The 21777-nt window shown below is 48.2% G+C and overlaps 1 protein-coding gene across 2 annotated transcripts in view; it reads left to right on the plus strand.

Annotated features, from left to right (window-relative positions):
* PLA2G15 (phospholipase A2 group XV) overlaps nt 1–21777 on the plus strand; it is an 80371-nt gene that overhangs the window by 1076 nt on the left and 57518 nt on the right. For both annotated transcript variants that reach the window (XM_033940733.1, XM_033940734.1), the window contains exon 2: nt 1523–1679. In XM_033940733.1, coding sequence (XP_033796624.1) covers nt 1523–1679 — 157 coding nt within the window. The remainder of the gene's footprint in view (nt 1–1522; nt 1680–21777) is intronic.

Below are 21777 nucleotides of genomic sequence, written 5' to 3' on the forward strand. Positions count from 1 at the left end.
TAACTATTGTGTGCTCTAATTTATTTATTTTTCTTACTAAGCATTTTCTCCTATATTGTATGAGAAAAATATATAAACATGTATTATTAAAAAAATATAATTTATGCTTGTGAGTGAAAACTTTTATAATTGGGGGGGGGGAGGGTGTCACAAGACTTGACCAATGTTTAGTTTCAGACTTGCATAGCCATTTGCAGCCTATGAATGTATGTATTTACTGGAAAGTACAGTAGGTTGGATTAGTTATGAGTGGAACTCTTCTTTTTTTTCCCCTCCTCACCATAAGGTTAAGGTGTGAGAGTATTCCATGTCCCAGCCCCCCCCCCCTTTTTTTTAAACAAGTACACACATACACTTTTTCTGTTTTTCTACAAAATCTATACATACACATTTTCCTGGTGAAGATCATATGTGTACCTTCTAGAGATCATAATTGTTAATGCTAGCTTACCTTAGATCAAATTAACAAACCCTTCTTATGGGAGAACAACATCCTAATCTGCATGACTTAATGGCTGTTGTCCATAAAAGCTCTTTGGAGGAGTACTAAAAGTCCATACAGCCTTGTAAAGAAAAATATTAACGCATCTAGGTGTGTAGAATTGGAGACTTATCTCAACAGACCCACACCTGTAACTTCTGCCATGGTATTTGACTTAAGAGTAGAGACTTATCTGTTGTGTTGCAATTTGATATTTCTGGGGATATATGATTTTTGTGTCTCCCAGTAAACCCGCTACCCCAACCCCCCCAAAAAAAAAAGTTTGTAGTTTTTTGTGTGCTTATTTAAATGTGTTTTCTTCTCACTCCAATGTGATGTACTGTCATGACATAAAATAGAAAACAAACCCATATAAAGTGATGTAGACTACTGTAACTGCTGTATATAGTATGTTGCCTTACCTCCCACTTCTGAAAGCTAGTGCATTCTAACTTTGTTGGCTACTGGGTTGCCAGAAGGTTCTTGGTTTCATAGTCAACTACTGATAGGAATAATACCCATCTCCTTTTTGATAGCCATTGGCTATCTGAGCATCACAATATTAGCTGAAAGAAAGATCTATACAGCATAGGAATGTTCTACTGTTTATTTATTTATTCAATTTTCTATACCATTCTCCCAGGGGAGCTCAGAACGGTTTATACATGAATTTATTCAGGTACTCAAGCAGTTTTCCCTGTCTAACCTGGTGGGCTTACAATCTAATGTACCTGGGGCAATGGGGGGATTAAGTGGCTTGCCTAGGGTCACAAGGAGCAGCGTGGATTTGAATCCCACAACCTCAGGGTGCTGAGGCTGTAGCTTTAACCACTGCGCCATACTAAATGTGACTTAACCCACCAGTGCTAAGTAACTGCTCTGGATAGTGTTAAAAATAATTATGCATGTTGACAGATACATCAAGACTAAAGCAAAACATGTTAATATAACAAGTGGAAAGACATCGCTGTGTCTCAAAGATTTGTCTAGTGCTGTGTTTCTGATTTTTTTTTTTGTTTGTTTTATTTTTTTTTTCCACAGTGCCAGGGGATTTAGGTAACCAACTGGAAGCGAAGTTGGATAAGCCTAGCGTGGTGCACTACCTCTGCTCTAAGAAGACAGACTCTTATTTTACTCTGTGGCTGAATTTGGAGCTGCTTCTGCCACTAATTATTGACTGCTGGATTGATAACATCAGGTAGGCCAATTCCATATTCCCTCCAAACAGAGAAATGCTAAGCTTTATTCAGCAAAAGAAGTAAAGCTAGGTCAAACAATGCAATGCCAATAAGTACTTTTTTTACAAAGTTGATATTGCTTACCAACTTCTGTTGCCGTGTCTTATTCTGTCTCCAGTGCATGTATCGCTGTCTAAATTCTCAAGCCGCGTCTCTTGTCTCTATGCTTTGGCCTACTTGGCTTTATACCATTTGGTGGTATAATACATATAAGAACATAAGAATAGCCTTACAGGGTCAGACCAATGGTCCATCAAGCCCAGTAGCCCGTTCTCACAGTGGCCAATCCAGGTCACTAGTACCTCGCCAAAACTCAAGGTGTAGCAATATTCCATGCTACCAATACAGAGCAAGCAGTGGCTTCCCCCATGTCTTTCTCAATAACAGACTATGGACTTTTCCTCCAGGAATTTGTCCAAACCTTTCTTAAAACCAGCTACGCTATCCGCTCTTACCACATCCTCTGGCAATGAATTCATGAGCTTTATTCTCAGGATTCTCAACCCAGTCTTTGGGACATACCTAGCCAGTCAGATTTTCAGGATACCTACAATGAATATGCATGTGCTAAATTTGCATGAGGCTACCTCCATTGCATGTAAATCTGTCTTGTGCATATTCATTGTAGATATCCTAAAAACCTGACTTGAGTGTGTCCTGAGAACTGGGTTGAGAACCTCTGGTCTATTCTGTATACTACGGCAGTGTTTCTCAACTCAGTCCTGGAGTACCCCCTTGCCAGTCAGGTTTTCAGGAAATCCACAATGAATATGCATAAACTTGGTCTGTGTCTGTATATGGTCATTTGGTGGAGGATGGGCTTCAACGGTTGGGAGGGTGTAGATGGAATGGAGTGAGCTTTAATGGGGACTTCAGTAGTTGGAACCTAAGAACAGTACCGGCAGAGCTTTGGATTCTTGTCCAGAAATAGCTAAGAAGAAAAAAAAACCAACAAATTTTTAGATTAAATCAGGTTGGGCAGACTAGATGGACCATTTGGGTCTTTATCTACCTCTATTATATACAAATTTCTTTCATATATATTCATTGTTGATATCCTGAAAACCTGACTGGCAAGAGGATACTCCAGGACTTCATTAAAATAAACCTTTTTGGATTATAACTAGGGCTACTGATTTTTTGTTATAAATGATAAAACATGCCTGAAATGAAACGTACCATATTTTTCACTCCATAAGACACACCCCAGATTTAGAGAAGGAAAACAAGAAAAAACCCCATTCTGAGTCAAATTGTATACAGATATATACCCGACACCTTTAAATTCTGTCCCAGCCCCCCCCCCCAAATCAATCATCACTTTTACATACCCCCCAGCACCTTTAAATTCCGTTCCAGCCCCCCCCTCCACCGGTGTACCTTAAAATGTTGGAGGTCGGTGGACGGCTGCCTGCTGCTTGTTGGGGCCCGCGACGCACAAGTGCGCTAATGCCTAGGCTCAGACACATCCTTAATTGGGCTGGTCGCTGGTGCTTCGCAGGGCTGCTGCCTGCTGATAACTGGCACATCGGGGCCAGCACACAAGCGTGCACAAGCGGGGGCACACAAGCGTGCTGCTGCGTGGGCAGCCACCACTTCTGAATGGCTGCTCAGTTCTACCAGGGCCCAGATAGAAATTTGCAGGCACCAAGCAACCTCAATCCTCTGGGGAAGAAGATTAAGAAGAGATTAAGCACTGTAAAAATGCTAGACAAAGCTTGGTCCCTTTTTAAGGACACAGTCACCGATGCACAAAATCTATTTCCATAGCAAAGCAGCAGATGAATCCAGAGACTAGTGGGTATAGCTCACATCGACCAGCAGGTGGAGATAGAGAACTGATTAACAGTTGGCCTTAAAGCCTGGTGCTCCTTCTGTTGCTTCAGTTTTGCTCTATCTCCCAGCAGGGGTGGAGCTACCTTTCTAGCTCCTGGTCTCTGGCTGCTGCCGGGTGGATTAGATTGGTGTTCCGTTAAGGTTCCTCTGTTGAGACTAGTTCTCTTCAGTAGGTTGGGGGTGCCTGGCTGATTGGTGCCGGCTTTAGGAGGTACACCTGGGCCCTCCCAGGTCCCTGCTCCACCCTCCCCTCCGTTGGATAGAGGGGTTCCTTTCCAGGTTGCAGGACTATTGGCTGGCTTCTCCATTCCAGTATTAAAAAAAAAAAAAAAAAAAAAAAAGAGCCTTCCTGCGTGTACTGAGCCGGGCAGGGGTTAAACTCGGCTTCCAGTACATTTACCAACAATTCCCTGGCTTCGGGGGTGAGCGGCTTCCCGTTTGGGTGAGTTATTTTTTTTTGCTTACTCGTTGGTAGTGGTCCTCGTAGCGTTCCCGGGTGCCGGGCGGCTGCGGGGGCGGAGTCGGCGTTCGGCGGCGTTCGCCGCGTGTGTACAAAAAAAAAAAAAAAACGTGAGCGTCGGAGGTTTAGTTAAGCCGAGGGGGGATGGCTGCCGAGGCTGGTCAGCAGTGTTCGCGCTGTGGGAAGCGCCGAACACTGTCGGGTCTGTGCTCTGCCGGATGCAGGGAAGCGCCGGCAGATGATCCGTTTTTGGCGGCTTGTGAGGCGGCCATTTCCCGGGTGCGGGAGTCTCGCTCAAGGTCCCCGCCGCTCGAAGTCGATGCAGGGGGACTGCAGGACTCGGCCACGGAAGACAAGGGTGAGGCGGCGGGGGGAGAGCTGAGAGCGCTGGAGGCCGGCGTGGGCCCGCCCCTCGGCTCGGAGCAGGGAGGGGGAGTGCCCCTTAACTGGGGATCTTTTTCGCCCGAGTTTGTACAGTTGCTCCATCATGTATTTCAGTTGCAGTCCTCGCAGCCTACTCAGCCGGTGCTGGGGGCCGGGAGGTCCCTTGCGGTACCCTCTACCTCGGCGGGGGGGGAGGGGACAGATACCAGACCCACTGCGGGGGCAGCTGGGTCCCCGGGGCGGTCGCAGGGGGCTAAAAAGCGCAGACTGGTGTCTGCGGAGGCTGTAGATATTTTGCCCAGGTCGCCTTTCTCTTTACCTGAGTCATTGGAGGAGGGTGAACTATTGGATTGGGACGAGGAGAGTATCCCGGGTAGGGAGGGGGATGACCCTTCCGCTCTCCGTTTGTTCCATGGAGAGGAGCTTCTTCCTTTATTTCAAAGGCTTTACAAAGTTTGAATATTACTCAGGAAGATGCTAAAGTGTCCGGTAACCCACTGATGGCAGGTACACGTAGGCCGCCTAAGTCCTTTCCGGTCCATGAGGCCATGCAGGAGCTGATCTCGGCGCAATGGGAGGCGCCGGAGGCCAGTTTGCGGGTGGCAAAGGCCATGAGGCGCTTGTATCCGCTTGACCCGACCGAACTGGACAAGTTTCGGTTACCTAGGGTGGACGCTTTGGTGGCGGCGGTGACCAAGAGAACTACCTTGCCGGTTGAAGGGGGCGTGACACTAAAGGATGCGCAGGATAGAAAGATTGAAGCATCCCTAAAGATGTCCTTTGAGGTGGCGGCAGTTACTTTACAGGCCGCAATATGCAGTTCTTACGCAGCGCGGGCATGTCTGCAATGGTCACAAGGGATGACCGATAATTTGCTGGAGTCTGGGGGTTCTGTCCCTGCGGAACTGGCGGATTTGGAGGCCGGCTTGGCTTATTTAGCAGACTCCTTGTATGATATGGTTCGGGCGTCTGCGAAACAAATGTCTCTGTCTGTGGTTTCACGCAGGTCCTTGTGGCTCCGTCATTGGGCGGCCGATGCCGCGTCCAAGCTCCGGCTGGTGAGACTCCCTTTTAAAGGAGGTTTATTGTTTGGAGAGGAGTTAGATAAACTGGTAAAGGATTTTGGGGATACCAAAACGCAGCGTTTACCGGAGGACAGGGCTAGGCCCCCGGTACGGGCCTCATCGTCTAGACCATGTTTCCGGGATGTGAGGCGTGCCAGGGCTGGTAAACCTTTTTCCAGGGCTGCATCTGGCCCGTTCTCTGCTTCGAGACCTCGGTTTCAGCAGAGAAGTTCCTTTCGCACGACGAAACCCTCTCCAGGGCAGTCAGCCCGTACCCCAGCCAGTCGCACTCCACAATGACGGGGGCTGGGCTCCCTCCGCCCTGCCCTTAGGGGGTCGGCTTTCGGCATTCCGGGCGGAGTGGGCCACAGTCACGTCCGATCAGTGGGTGTTAGACATTGTTCGCGACGGGTACAAATTAGAATTCGCCGCTCCTGTCGTAGATTCTTTCGTGGTGTCCCCAGTGCAATGGAGCGGCCAAGGGAGCCGAGGTCCGCAGGACGCTTCAGGTGCTGCTCGATCTGGGGGCGGTGGTACCGGTGCCCCCGGAAGAGGTAGGCAGCGGTATTTATTCCCTGTACTTCATTGTTCCAAAGAAGGGGGGGTCCTTCAGACCAGTGCTGGATCTCAAAGGGGTCAACAGATTCCTCAGTGTGCGCCATTTCCGAATGGAAACGGTACGCTCGGTTATTGCGGCGGTAAGGCCAGGAGAGTTCCTCACGTCTCTCGATCTCAAGGAAGCGTACCTCCATATTCCGATATGGCCTCCGCATCAGCAGTATCTGCGGTTTGCGATTCTGGGCCAACATTATCAGTTTCGGGCAATGCCCTTTGGCCTGGCGACGGCTCCCCGCACGTTTTCCAAGGTCATGGTGGTGGTAGCCGCTTTTCTACGCAAGGAAGGGATTCGGGTACACCCTTACTTGGACGATTGGTTGATCCGCGCCTCATCCCGGCAGGAGAGTTTGTCGGTGACGCAGAGAGTGATCTCTCTCCTTCAGTCGTTGGGGTGGATTGTCAACTTTCCCAAGAGTGTTTTGTCCCCATCGCAGTCGTTGGTGCATCTGGGGGTGCGGTTCGATACGGCTCTGGGGAAGGTGTTTCTACCCCGAGATCGGGGGGAGAAATTGCAGGCGCAAATTCGCCTCCTTCTCGGGTCGCCCAGACCTCGAGTTTGGGATTATGTGCAGGTGCTGGGCTCCATGGTGGCGACTCTGGAGGTGGTTCCCTGGGCCCGGAGCCATATGAGACCCTTACAGCAGTCTCTGCTCTCTCGCTGGTCTCCAGCTTCTCTGAACTACAATGTGCGTCTCCAGTGGAGTCCTCGAGCGGCTCAAAGCATGCGCTGGTGGCTCCAGGACGGGCATCTTTGGAGGGGCATGCCGTTGGCCACACCGGATTGGGTGGTGGTTACAACGGATGCCAGCCTGCAGGGTTGGGGAGCCCAGTGCATGCACACGTCGGTGCAGGGAAGGTGGTCTTCCCAGGAGGCTCAATGGCCCATAAACTTACTGGAATTAAGAGCGATCCGGTTGGCGCTGCGGGCTTGTCAGACCCTAGTTCAAGACAGACCGACCAGGATCTTTTCGGACAGTGTCACGGCGGTCGCGTATGTCAATCGTCAGGGGGGTACCCGGAGTCCGCAGTTAGCCGAAGAGGCAAGACTTTTGTTTCGGTGGGCAGAGGGGCAGATTCCGCTTCTGTCGGCGGCCCACATTGCAGGGCACGAAAACGTGCAAGCGGACTTCCTCAGCAGAACTCTTCTCGATCCGGGAGAATGGGAGTTGTCGGCTCGAGCATTCAGCCTGCTAGTCCGTCGATGGGCCAGAGATGGATCTCATGGCCTCTTCCCGCAATGCGAAGGTGCCTCGGTTCTTCAGCAGACGCAAGGAACTGGGATCGGAAGGGGTGGACGCATTAGCGCTCCCGTGGCCTCCGAATTCCCTTCTGTATGTATTCCCGCCTTGGCCCATGATAGGGCGGGTGTTGCAGCGCATCGCTCGCTTTCGAGGCAGAGTAATCCTGGTGGCTCCGGATTGGCCACGGCGGCCATGGTACGCGGATCTGATGCTGCTGTCGGTAGGCGATCAGGTAGCGTTCCAGGTAACTCCGGACTTGCTAACTCAGGGTCCAATATTAATGGAAGATCCGGGCCGCTTTGGTCTTACGGCCTGGCTATTGAAAGGTCACGGCTGAAAAAGAAGGGCTATTCAGAACGGGTGATTTCCACCCTGCTTAAGGCTAAGAGGATTTCAACGTCAGCCTCCTATGCGAGGGTCTGGAGGATCTTTGAGGCATGGTGCGGCAGACACGGAATTGCGCCTTTCCAGGCTTCTCTGCCGGCTATTCTGGCGTTCCTGCAGGAGGGCGTAGAGAAAGGGTTAGCATATAACTCTTTAAAGGTGCAGGTATCGGCCATTGCCTGTTACAGGGGCCGGGTGGCTCGCTCGGCTCTCGCATCACAGCCGGACGTGGTGCGTTTCCTCAAGGGGGTTCAACATATCCGGCCGCCGGTTAGGCGAATTTGTCCAACTTGGAACCTTAAACTCGTCCTTGGGAAATTGCAGGGGGCACCTTTTGAGCCCCTGTCAGCGGCCACTTTGAAAGATGTCACGCTAAAGACAGTTTTTTTGGTGGCGATGGCTTCAGCAAGGCGAGTATCAGAGCTGCAAGCGCTTTCTTGCAGGGAACCCTTTTTGCGTTTCTCGGAGGCTGGGGTGACGGTGCTCACGGTGCCGTCCTTCCTGCCTAAGGTTATTTCGTCCTTTCATGTGAACCAGAGTCTGTTTCTGCCATCCTTCAGGAAGGAGGATTGGGGGAAGCGTTTTTTGTCGGTACGGCTCCTGGATGTCCGCCGTATGCTTCTCCATTATTTGGAGGTGACGAATGCTTTTCGCCGGTCGGACCATCTCTTTGTCGCGTTCGCGGGTAAGAACAAGGGGATGGCGGCGTCTAAAGCGTCCATTGCGCGTTGGGTCAAGGACGCTATTGCTTCGGCGTATGTGTTGTCAGGGAAGAAGGTACCGGAGCACCTTCATGCTCATTCCACTCGGGCTTTGGCTACATCTTGGGCGGAGTCCGGGGGGATGTCATTAGAGGAGATTTGCCGGGCGGCCATTTGGTCGTCAGGTAATACTTTTTCAAAGCATTATCGTTTAGATGTAGCAGCCCGGTCAGAGGCGAGTTTTGGCGCGGCAGTGCTGGCAGAGGCGGCATTGGCGTCCCACCCAGTTTGAGTTTGCTTTGCTACATCCCACTAGTCTCTGGATTCATCTGCTGCTTTGCTATGGAAGGTAAAATTATGGTCATACCTGTTAATTTTCTTTCCTTTAGAAGCAGCAGATGAATCCAGAGCCCCTCCCCAAGTGCACGGGCTGTGTGTAGGGTGTTTAGGTCATTAGGTTAGCCGGGGCTATGGTTGGTAAGTGTATTATTTCATTGCTGAAAAAAAAAAAAAAAAAAAAAGGGGATAAGAAGAAGAGACAGACACATTTTCTACTGGAATGGAGTTTTCTGGTTGCTCATTCTCCTATCGGGATGCTTGGGCAAAGTGCAAAACTGAAGCAACAGAAGGAGCACCAGGCTTTAAGGCCAACTGTTAATCAGTTCTCTATCTCCACCTGCTGGTTGATGTGAGCTATACCCACTAGTCTCTGGATTCATCTGCTGCTTCTAAAGGAAAGAAAATTAACAGGTATGACCATAATTTTACCATATACCGCGCATCAACAAAGGGATATAAGAGTAAAAAGAACAAGGAACCGGCGTGCCTCACTGTAGAGGTGAAGGAAGTGATCAGAGACAAGAAAACTTCATTTAAAGAATGGAAAGGTAAAGAACGGACAAAAACTGGAATAAGTACAAACAACATCAACGCCAAAAAGCCATAAAAGGTGCCATAAAGCGGTAAAAGGGGCCAAAAGAGACTACGAGGAAAAAATCGCCAAGAAGGTGAAAAACTTCAAGCCGTTCTTTCGATATATTAAGGGGAAATGACCCGCGAAGGAACCAGTGAGACCATTGGATGACCATGGAATAAAGGGAGTGCTAAAGGAGGACAAAGCCATCACCGACAAACTAAACACATTTTTTGTGTCTGTATTTACCGAAGAGGATAAACACAGAATACCCGAACCCATCAGGCTCTATGCTGGAAACGAAGACGGGGAAACTGACAGGGCTGACGGTCAGTCTAGAAGAGGTATGCAGGCAGATCAATAGGCTTAAGAACGATAAATCCCCAGGACCGGATGGCATTCATCCGACGGTCATCAAGGAACTGAAAGGGACTATAGCTGAACTGCTTCAACTAATAGCCAATCTGTCGATCAAATCGGGAAAGATTCCAGAAGACTGGAAGATGGCGAATGATACGCCGATCTTCAAAAAAGGTTCGAGGTAAGATCCGGGAGACTGCAGACCAGTGAGTCTGACCTCGGTACCGGGAAAGATGGTAGAGGCGCTGATAAAGGACCGCATCATTGATCACTTTGACGGACACGGTCTGATGAGGACTAGCCAGCACGGCTTCAGCAAAGGCAGATCTTGTTTGACGAACTTGCTGTACTTCTTCGAGGGAATAAACAGTTAGATAGACGAGGGGGATCTGGTCAACATTGTATATCTGGATTTTCAGAAGGCATTCGACCAGGTTCCACATAAACGACTACTTCTAAAATTGCGAGCCATGGGATCGAGGGTGAAATACTCACGTGGATTAAAAACTGGCTGGAGCATAGGAAACAGAGAGTGGGTGTAAATGGGCAATACTCGGATTGGAAGAGCATCACCAGTGGGGTGCCGCAGGGCTCGGTGCTTGAACCTGTGCTCTTCAACATCTTAATAAATGATCTGAACTTTGGTACGACGAATGAGGTGATTAAATTTGCGGACAATAAGAAGTTATTCAGAGTAGTGAAGACACAGGGGGATTGTGAAGATCTGCAACGTGACATGATCAAGCTCCAGAAATGGGCATCGACATGGCATGTTCAACGTGGATAAGTGTAGTGATGCAGGATGTCCGGGGCAGTACTTGCAGAGATCTCCCAGGAAAGAGACTTGGGAGTTCTGATCGACAAGTCGATGAAGCCGTCCGCGCAATGAGTGGTGGCAGCGAAAAGGGCGAACAGAATGCTAGGAATGATAAAGAAGGGGATCACGAACAGATCGGAGAAGGCTATCATGCCGCTGTACTGGGCCATGGTGCGCCCTCACCTGGAGTACTGCTTCCAGCACTGGTCGCCATACATAAAGAAGGACACGGTACTACTCGAAAGGGTCCAGAGAAGAGCGACCAAAATAGTTAAGGGGCTGGAGGAGTTGCCGTACAGTGAAACTGGGCCTCTCTCCCTTGAAAAGAGGAGACTGAGGAGGGACATGATCAAAACATTCAAAATACTGAAGGGAAGACATAGCAGATAAAGACAGATTGTTCACCCTCTCCAAGGTAGGGAGAATGAGAGGGCACTCTCAAAATTTGAAAGGGGATAAATTCTGTACAAACGTAAGGAAGTTCTTCTTCACCCAGAGAGTGGTGGAAAACTTGAACGCTCTTCCAGAGTCTGTTATAGTGGAACACACCCTCCAGGGATTCAAGACAAAGTTGGACAAGTTCCTGCTAAACTGGAACATACGCAGGTGAGGCTGGACTCATTTAGAGCACTGGTCTTTGACCTGGGGGCCACTGTGTGAGTGGACTGCTGGACACGATGGACCACTGGTCTGACCCAGCAGCGGCAATTCTTATGTTCTCAACAGCCTCAGAGGAGCAACAATGACATCAGGTCATTAGCCGACCCTCTGCAGACTAATGGGTCTTGGACTTTATCTTTCTAGTTCTCTTTTAAGTTTATATTTTATTATATATCCTGATCTAAATTACCTGTAAACCGAGTCGAGCTCCTTCAGAAGATGACCCAGTGTATAAACCTAAGATTAGATTAGATTAGAAGAGGGTTACAAGCTTGAGTTATTTTGCCCTCGGAGGAATTTGTTCCTGGATTTTCTGGATAGCCGGAGAAAGCAATCAGGGTCTGAGTACCAGTGCAGCAACTCTTAGCTATTTGAGCTATGAAGCCTGCACCAGAAATAGAATCGGGGTTAGACAGATATACTTCATTGGACCCAAAGAAGACTGGAGACCGATACAGGACTTGCAGTCAATCAGTGTGGTACTCAAGGTGCCCCACTTCTACATGGAGACCATAAGGTTGGCTATTGCCTCTGTAGCGCCTGGGGAATTTCTAGCCTCACTGGACTTGGATTACTTTATCCCAATAAGTCTGTGCTTTGATACAATACCACCAAATATGTTCAAAAGTACCTACTTTTGCACATTCTCTCCAACATTTATCTGTTGTGTTGGCCTGTTCTGTTCCTGAGGAAGGGGCTATTGTCCTGAAACCCTGCCGGGTTGAGCCATGTTGAGAGGGCTGCACCTTACCTTTGGTCTTTGATTCCAAAAAAGCTAGACTCTCCTTGCTACTATTTGACTACAGCACCTTTATTCAGCTAAGTAACTGGAGGGACAAGTGACTAACTTTTTTCATTCTCTGTTCAGGTCAGTGGTTTAGGCATTCAAGGCATTGCAGGACAGTGAACTTTTTGTCTTATACTTTTATATATATTTATTTATTGCACATTGTTTGTACTTGACTTGCACTTTAAAGCACACAGGAACACCCAGATGATGGTGTGCGGCTGGCAGTGAATGGTAATCTCTGCTCAGTGTTTGCTGGCTTTGCTATTCTAAGCACTAGAGCTGCTCTTTGAGTCGCTCTTTAAAGCTTTCAAACTCATGCTGAGGGTGCTCCTTATCTTAAAAATTTAGATTTGAGGTTTATATATTTTTGGTCGAGTCTAGGGAGTTAACTTTTCTGCAATGTCCTAGGGCACGCTCAACTTATATTTTCCCATCTGATGAGGAGCATTTTTTTTTTTTAGGGGCAGCAATGAAGAGGAGATCTGTCTAGTGTCCACCCCTACTCTTTTTTCTTTGTGTGCTTTAGGTTGTGTGCTTGTTTGCAGTAGATCACCACCTCCTATAGACTGGATTTGGAAACGTCACTTATGTATTTGTTGTATGAAGACATTCTTCCTTCCTTTCAGTTATCTTCTGCCTGAAGATGCCTCTGCCATGTGCAGTTTGACAGGCATGGACATAGTAGGAATTTCCCACTTTGAAGCCACTGTGGCCCAAGACTTGCCAGGTCTCTATGTGTCTCTTTTGCCAACAGGAAATGCCCAAGGCAACTTAGAGATGTGTGCTAAATATTCAGGTGCAATAAAAGTTCTAGTGCAGTGTGTCTAGTAGTCCTGAAAAATAGGGTCATGCATCTGAATCTGCAAGTTGCTTGCAGAATGCTGTCAATCATCTTTAAACGCCACCTTCTTCCTATGCAGCTGCTCCTGCTCCTTCATTTTTTTTCTGCAAGCAAGTTGCTCAGAAGTACCTCTGCTCTGCATTTTTATTATTTTTGAATATTTTTTCTTAGTTGGAGCTCAGTGACCAGAGTTCTCATTTATTGGGACCTCTGCCTGGGAGAAGATGCAGACTTACATTGTTGAAGTCTGCTGCTAGTAGGATCAGCCCTCGGGGCCAGCTAGCTAGCCAGCCTACATTGGTATTTTTTTGTAGCTCAGGAGCCATCCCCTGCGTAGGTGCTGACATCCTTGATTTATTAGGAGCTTGAGAGCAGATTGTTTGGCTCCTTCAAAATGAACAAAGCCATGGGACCAGATAAACTGCACCCCAGAGTACTTAGGGAACTGAGAGATGTCCTGGTGGAGCCGTTAGTTGCGCTCTTCAATCTTTCCCTAAGCATGGGAAAAGTCCCATTGGACTGGAAAACAGCTAACGTCATTTCGCTTCACAAAAAGGTCAGAGACTGCAAATTACAGATCGGTAAGTCTCGCATCAATAGTGTGTAAACTCATGGAAACGTTGATTAAACACAAACTAGATACAATTCTGAACGAAGAGAGGCTGAGGGATCCCCACCAGCATGGATTCACAAAAGGAAGGTCCTGCCAATCCAATCTAATCAGCTTCTTTGACTGGGTAACAATAAAGCTAGATATGGGAGAATCCCTGGATATCATGTATTTGGACTTCAGTAAGGCTTTTGATAGTGTCCCATACCGTAGGTTATTGAACAAGATGAGTTCGTTAGGACTAGGCGAGACAATGACTGCATGAGTTGGAGACTGGCTCAGTGGCAGACTTCAGAGGGTAGTGGTAAATGGTACTCCCTCCAAAACGTCGGAAGTGATCAATGGAGTGCCGCAGGGCTCTGTCTTGGGTCCAATCATATTTAATATCTTTGGACGGGACCTGCCTCAGGGACTTCGAGGTAAAATTGCATTATTTGCCGATGACGCTAAACTGTGCAACGTAGTGGGCAAAGGCACCGTGCCCGACACTATGACGCAGGACCTACTTTTACTGGAACAATTGTCCACAATTTGGCAACTGAGTTTTAATGCCAAAAAGTGTAAGGTTATGCACCTTGGCAGTAGAACCCCATGCAGAACTTACACCCTGAATGGTGAGACCTTAACAAGAACTATGGCAGAACGGGACCTAGGAGTAATCATTAATGAAGATATGAAGACTGCCAATCAAGCGGAGAAAACTTCATCCAAGGCTAGACAAATGATGGGTTGCATCCGAAGAAGTTTTGTCGGCCGAAAGTCTGAAGTTGTAATGCCATTGTACAGGTCCATGGTGAGCCTTATCTGGACTATTGTGTTCAATTTTGGAGGCCACATTATCAAAAGGATGTGCTTAGAATGGAGTTGGTTCAACGAATGGCCACCAGGATGATCTCAGGACTCAAGGATCTCCCATATGAAGAACGTCTAGGTAAATGTAATGTAATGTAATGTAAAATGTAATTTATATTTCTTATATACCGCTACATCCGTTAGGTTCTAAGCGGTTTACAGAAAATATACATTAAGATTAGAAATAAGAAAGGTACTTGAAAAATTCCCTTACTGTCCCGAAGGCTCACAATCTAACTAAAGTACCTGGAGGGTAATAGAGAAGTGAAAAGTAGAGTTAGAGGAAAAATAAAAATAAAATAAAAAATTCTGGAGAAATTTAAATGATAGAAATAGAACAAAACAAAGACAAAAGGCAAAACAATAGATAAGATTAAAGATAAATCATAAGCTGGAAAGAAAAATAAAATAAACTTTGTCTTCAATCCACGGTTTCAGCGTCAGTGATGAAGTGGAGCAAGTAAGTTTAGGAGGAGCGATTGACGTTTCCAGAAAGGGCTTCTTCAGGGAAGAGACTTGGCAGACAGTCCCAGGATGCCTATGTCTCCTCCCCTGCGATGTTCTCCCATCCATGCATTCCCTCCCAGACACACTGCCCGTGCCCCAGCCGCTCCAAGGAGGCTGCCCCAGATGAGGCCCACGGTGAAAGTTGCAGCTATACTCTCTTGAAGAACGCAGAGAGAGGGGAGACATGATAGAGACGTTCAAATATGTTACTGGCCGTATGGAGGTGGAAGAAGACATCTTTTTCCTCACAGGACCTACGGCAACAAGAGGGCATCCGTTGAAACTCAGGGGTGGGAGATTTCATAGCAACACTAGGATGTATTTCTTCACTGAAATGGTGGTTGACCGTTGGAATGATCTTCCACTTCAGGTAATTGAGGCCAGCAACATGCTTGATTTTAAGAAAAAAATGGGATAAATATATGGGTTCACTTCGAGGAAGTACTTAGAGGGGAGGGTTCTTCGAGTGGGCAGACTTGTTGGGCCGATGGCCCTTTTCTGCCGTCATATTATATGTTTCTATGTTTCTTCCTGGCTTGCCCGGGATTAATAGTGGGCCAGCTGTGTGGGTTTCTCCCCTTTTGTGGTGCGAGGTTTCCAGGGGTTGAGGCTCAGTCCAACTGGCAGCCCGAAGACTAAGTTCATTCCTTGATCCTGTGAGACAGAGTTCTTCTCTATTTGTCTCAGCTGCACTCCTAAGCTGAAGCAGGCAGGCACATGGCACAGTGAATAAGGCTATTATAGCCTATGGGAAAAATCGGGGATGCTGGGGGGGGGGGGGGGTTCTCCAGAAGTGAAATTTGAAGGCTTCTTCGGCCAGAGCCCCACCTCTAAAACCCCTTTCTCTTCATTTTTTGTGCTTCAGGGGAATCCCCATGAGACATTTATGGTATGATTTTGCTGGTGGTAGCCAGCTTGGATTTTAAATAATTTTTTTTCCTAAAGCCTTCATCTGCCTCAAAACCCCTCAGTTTTACTTAAAATCAATAGGGATGGACCCTTCAGGCCTTCCTTTCCCTGAATCATGTCAGGATTGTGCTGGACGGCTGACCAAGGAACGTCCATGTCCTGTGTGTGATGCGAGCACATGGGTAGGGGCAGGAGCCTTGGGCTCAGCCTTCTCCGAATCATCCAGGACTGGGGATCTGCAAGGGGTGCGCTCCCAAGGGAAGAAACCCTTTCCAGAGCACTCTGAAGGTGCATTGGCTAAGAGCAGACATGTGGTTACAACGGAACCCGGGAGAACCTATAGGGGGTTCCCTTCTGGGGCCCTTCAGACCCCCAGTGCAAGGTTTTACCCCAGATTTTGTACTACAAATAGGAGTGCATTGGAGAAACTTTTTTACATGCTTCGCCAGATTTTGCTCTGCGTGACGGGCATATTTTGCATTGAGTAACTGTGGTCTTCTGTACTGAGCATGCCTAAGCTGCGTTGATCAGTTCAGCATTGTGTGACTTGCTGCTGACCATCACCTTGGTTCCAGTTCAGCATATATTTCAATTACCGTATTTTCACGCAAATAACGCGCACCCGTATAAAACGCGCGCACGGGTATAGCGCGCAGAAATCACGATGATATGTACAAAAACTTTGGTATACCGCGCTCACGGGTATACCGCGCATGCTGCCCGACGCTCCTTTCGCCCGCCCTGACTTTCCGACTCTCCGTTCACCCCCCCTGACTTCCGTGCACTGTCCCCCCTTGAAGGTCTGTCCCCATCCTGAAAGCCTGATGCCCCCCCCGACGTCCGATACATCCCTCCCCCCGAAGGACCGCCGACTCCCCAACAATATCGGGCCAGGAGGGAGCCCAAATCCTCCTGGCCACGGCGACCCCCTAACCCCACCCCGCACTACATTACGGGCAGGAGGGATCCCAGGCCCTCCTGCCCTCGACGCAAACCCCCCTCCCCCCAACGACTGCTCCCCCCAAGAACCTCCGACCGCCCCCCCAGCCGACCCGCGACCCCCCCTGGCGACCCCCACGACCCCCCCACCCCCCTTCCCCGTACCTTTGGTAGTTGGGCCAGAAGGGAGCCCAAACCCTCCTGGCCACGGCGACCCCCTAACCCCACCCCGCACTACATTACGGGCAGGAGGGATCCCAGGCCCTCCTGCCCTCGACGCAAACCCCCTCCCCCCCAACGACCGCCCCCCCCAAGAACCTCCGACCGCTCCCCCAGCCGACCCGCGACCCCCCTGGCGACCCCCACGACCCCCCTACCCCCCTTCCCCGTACCTTTGGTAGTTGGCCGGACAGACGGGAGCCAAACCCGCCTGTCCGGCAGGCAGCCAACGAAGGAATGAGGCCGGATTGGCCCATCCATCCTAAAGCTCCGCCTACTGGTGGGGCCTAAGGCGCGTGGGCCAATCAGAATAGGCCCTGGAGCCTTAGGTCCCACCTGGGGGCGCGGCTTGAGGCACATGGTCGGGTTGGGCCCATGTGCCTCAGGCCGCGCCCCCAGGTGGGACCTAAGGCTCCAGGGCCTATTCTGATTGGCCCACGCGCCTTAGGCCCCACCAGTAGGCGGAGCTTTAGGATGGATGGGCCAATCCGGCCTCATTCCTTCGTTGGCTGCCTGCCGGACAGGCGGGTTTGGCTCCCGTCTGTCCGGCCAACTACCAAAGGTACGGGGAAGGGGGGTGGGGGGGTCGTGGGGGTCGCCAGGGGGATCGCGGGTCGGCTGGGGGGCGGTCGGAGGTTCTTGGGGGGGGGCGGTCGTTGGGGGGGAGGGGGGTTTGCGTCGAGGGCAGGAGGGCCTGGGATCCCTCCTGCCCGTAATGTAGTGCGGGGTGGGGTTAGGGGGTCGCCGTGGCCAGGAGGGTTTGGGCTCCCTTCTGGCCCGATATTGTCGGGAAGTCGGCGGTCCTTCGGGGTGGGGGTGCGAGTGGTCCTGCCGGGGGGGGGATGTATCGGACGTCGGGGAGTCGGCCGGGCAAGAGGGCTTGGGCTCCCTCTTGCTCCGATCGTGGATGCGGGTGCGGGTGGGAGCGCGTGCGAGCGGTCGTTCGGGGTGGGGGTGCGAGTGGTCCTGCCGGGGGGGGGGATGTATCGGACGTCGGGGAGTCGGCCGGGCAAGAGGGCTTGGGCTCCCTCTTGCTCCGATCGTGGATGCGGGTGCGGGTGGGAGTGCGTGCGAGCGGTCGTTCGGGGTGGGGGTGCGAGTGGTCCTGCCGGGGGGGGGGGGGTGTATCGGACGTCGGGGAGTCGGCCGGGCAAGAGGGCTTGGGCTCCCTCTTGCTCCGATCGTGGATGCGGGTGCGAGCGGTCGTTCGGGGTGGGGGTGCGAGCGGTCCTGCTGGGGGGGGTGAATCGGGCGTCGGGCGGGGTGGGAACTATGTTTTAAAACTTTTGTATACCGCGCTCACGCATATAACGCGCGAGGGGTATGCGCGGTAGGTAAAAACGCGTATAACACGCGCGTTATATGCGTGAAAATACGGTAGTCCTGAGACTATTGTAGTTATACTTATTTTATGTGTGTAGGGGATTGGGGTGTTTTTTTTTTGTTTTTGTTTTTAAATAATATCTTTATTAAGGCAAGCAATAAAGCCACAACATAATCAAGAAGAGATTTTATTAATAATAAATAACCTAGGCAACTAAAATATCACAGAGCTAACAAAGTGTAACCTGTTAAAAAATATATTATTTTTTTTAAATTGAAAAAGTTTATTCAGGTTTGAACAGGTCATGGAACACAGAGTGCTTGTGAGATAATGTGCATGTGAGCATTCCAAGAAAGTGCCGGTTAGGCATGTGCTTGGAATCTGCGTAAGAGCAGGAGAGAGTTCTGAAGCTCATGGCAGGGAAAATGGAGTGTTTTGATTGGTTGTTTCTATTCATTACTTCTGGCATGAGGCAGGAAAGCAAGCAGGTGAAAAGCTGTTCCATTACTTAAATTCAGGTTACTTGAAAAATTAAATATTTTTGGTGTTTAAATAACTAAAATGTGGGTAATGCATGCATTTTTGATAAGTATGCATGTAATTAGTGCAGAGTATGCATGTGTATGAGAGATGAATGGTTAATCCATGGAATATTATCTGAACAAGTTGTAAGTAAATGTTGGGTTTTGAAAAGGAGACAGTTGCAGCACTGAGAAGCAGAAGTCAGTTGCAGTAGCCGATTGGAGTTGAAGCAGCTGTTGCTAGCTGACTGGAGAAGTATGAGGGTGCCTGAAGAGGTTTGTCAATCCTCAGAGAGAGTTTAGGAAATAGTTAAAAGAATACAGTTTGTTAATGTTTTTGGAGAAGTATGAAGAGGTTTGTGAAACTTCAGAGAGTGTGAATATCTGTTTTAAAAGTCAGATTGCTTGAGGAAAGGATAGAATCTGAATACTAAAGGATAATTTAATGTGTGATGTTAAAAGTGATTTTATAAGTATCTGAGAAGATAGAGATAAGATGGAAATATAATTTTAATAACTTTGAGTTAAAGAAAAGTTATTTTAGCTGGTTTTAAAAAGGGAATTTGAGAAAATAATTACTTTTGAGTATTTATGGGTGACATTGGAAATAATTCCTCTGATTTGAATTTTTAAAAGGGATTTTTTAGAGTTACAGATAAAATAGAATTCTGCAGTACTGTGGCAGAAGTAAAAACTGAGCTGTGCTGATGAAGATTCTAAAACACTGAGTAGTGCTGTGCAGTGTTCTAAATGCAGAAGGTTCTTTTAAAATCTCTTAAAGAGACAGTTTTTATTACCATATTTTTCGCTTCATAAGACGCACCTGACCATAAGACGCACCCTAGATTTAGAGGAGGAAAAGCCCAGAAAAAAAAATTCTGAACCAAATGATGTACCCTGTCCAACCACCCTGCCCTGTCCCCCTCCCCCCTCTGGTGGTCTAGTGGCAGGGCAGGCAGACAGGCCTAGTGGCTTGTAGCCAGGCAGGCAATGTGGCGCCCAGACCGCCAGGATGCCTATCTTTTATACCACATTTTCTACCAATATTTCTTCCAAATCCGAAACGCCCAGAACAAGACCATTTGGATGTGGTTGGGGCCAATCCTATAATGGACTGGCCACCCAGACATAGAAAAAGAACGGTGAGCACTGCCAGCTTCCATCTGATTGAACCTAAACCTCTGGGCACATGATGGAGGAGGCTGCCAAAAAAAGAAGCAAGGCATGGGATATCTTTGAGAAGGAGTGAAGGCATAGGATATCTTTGGGAAGGAGTGAAGAGGCTCTGCTGCTATGTGACTGAGGGAGCTGCAGTGCTACAGCCCAAGGCCAGCTCTAGAGACCTTCCAAGAACCTCTCACAAGTTCAAGTTTCAAGTTTATTTTTAATTTAATGAATTGCTTATTAAATTTTACTAAGCGATGTACAAATTAAAACAAATAAAATATAAATTTATATCAATTTAATCATTAAATAACATGGGTTAAACAGACTGACGTACAAACTTACAGATACATAAGGAGAAGAAGGGCTGAATGAAAAGAATTAGGTCCCAATTACTGCCCCACACTCTCTCTCTGTCATTAGCAAGACAGATGCATCTGGGGACAATATCTTAGAGACAAGAAACTATCTCCCAAACATGTCCATTTTATTGTCAGCTCTACAACCCTTTTATATCATTTTACATGAATTAGTGTTGTCAGCATATGACGTAAATGCAAACCATATATGGACACAGATCACATGAAACTTTAAAGAAATAACAAGCATCTTTCTATCTAAAGGCCAAAGTTTAAAGGTGCTTTGGTCAGCAGAGCCTTTTTCTTTATCTAAAGCTTCTTGCAAATACAGCTATGAAAACAATTGAATTCACTTCACAACAAGATAAGAACACACATCTTCTCAAACATAAAATGGCCTTGTAGTATTTCAGCAAGAGAAGGCAAACAGTGTCTGGATTTACAGCTTCAAACATAGCATAAGGAAAACTACAAGATACATGATACGTGTCCCTTCACTGAACTACAATTATTATTATTAGGTATAGAAGAAGACATAAACGGTAAAAACAATAGAGAAGGGGGAATAAAGAGGTGTTTTTTTTTGTTTGTTTGTTTTGTTTTTTAAAAAAGAAAAATGACTTCTAACCAGCTGCAGCTTGTATAGGTCCTATGCTTCATAGTCAAGGAGCCACTAAATCAAAATATGAAAAAATAGCCAATTTCCAGCCATGGCAAAGTGACCTTAGAGTATGGGAAAGACCCACCTAAGGGGATGCAAAGGCCCATTTTTGCCTTAGCCCCCAAAGTTTCTCACCTTTAAAATTCAGGAAATGCTCTCCATTATACTTGGCACTGAGTTCTTGTCTGTATGAAAAAAGGAGTCTATTTACCAGGGATTAGGCTGCAATAGTAAAGTAACAATAGAAACTCATCACAAAAATGCTCAAGTAAAAGAGTATAGCCTCTTAAAACAACTTTTTTATTACAAAGTAAAACGTATTGGGGAGACCACTGGGGCCCTGTGCTTTAGGAGATCCAATGTTTCCAGGTGTCAGTGACTTGTAGCTGGAACAAGCTAACAATGTTTTTGAAAAACAACTGGTGTTCTGCTGGTCCACAATATCACTGGCAGTCTCTTCCACCACGGCGGCACAGTATCTCTGGCAGTCTCTTCCATCCCCTGGTACCTTTTTTTTAAATTGCGCTTTATCGGCAGTTGCTTTCTGTGCTCCTACCCTTCCCTCCGTAAACTGCTGCCTCCTGATGTCTTCCTTTAGCTGCAGAGCGATGCTGAAGAAAGGCGCAAGCTTTTAGCAGCTGCTGCCCTTTATCAGCAGGAGCTTTCCGTGCTCCTGCCCTTCCCTCCATAAACTGCTGCCTCCTGATGTCTTCCTTTCACTGCAGAGCGGTGCAAAAGGCAGGCACAAGCTTTTCACGGCCTACCTGGTCCTGTGCTGCACTCTGAATAGCTTCTAGTACATAAGAAATTAAGAATTGCCGCTGCTGGGTCAGACCAGTGGTCCATCGTGTGCAGCAGTCCGCTCACGCGGTGGCCCCCAGATCAAAGACCAGTGCTCTAAATGAGTCCAGCCTCACCTTCGTA

This window comes from Geotrypetes seraphini, chromosome 4 (genome assembly GCF_902459505.1).
Source record: "Geotrypetes seraphini chromosome 4, aGeoSer1.1, whole genome shotgun sequence".
NCBI classification, from domain to species: Eukaryota; Metazoa; Chordata; class Amphibia; order Gymnophiona; family Dermophiidae; genus Geotrypetes; species Geotrypetes seraphini.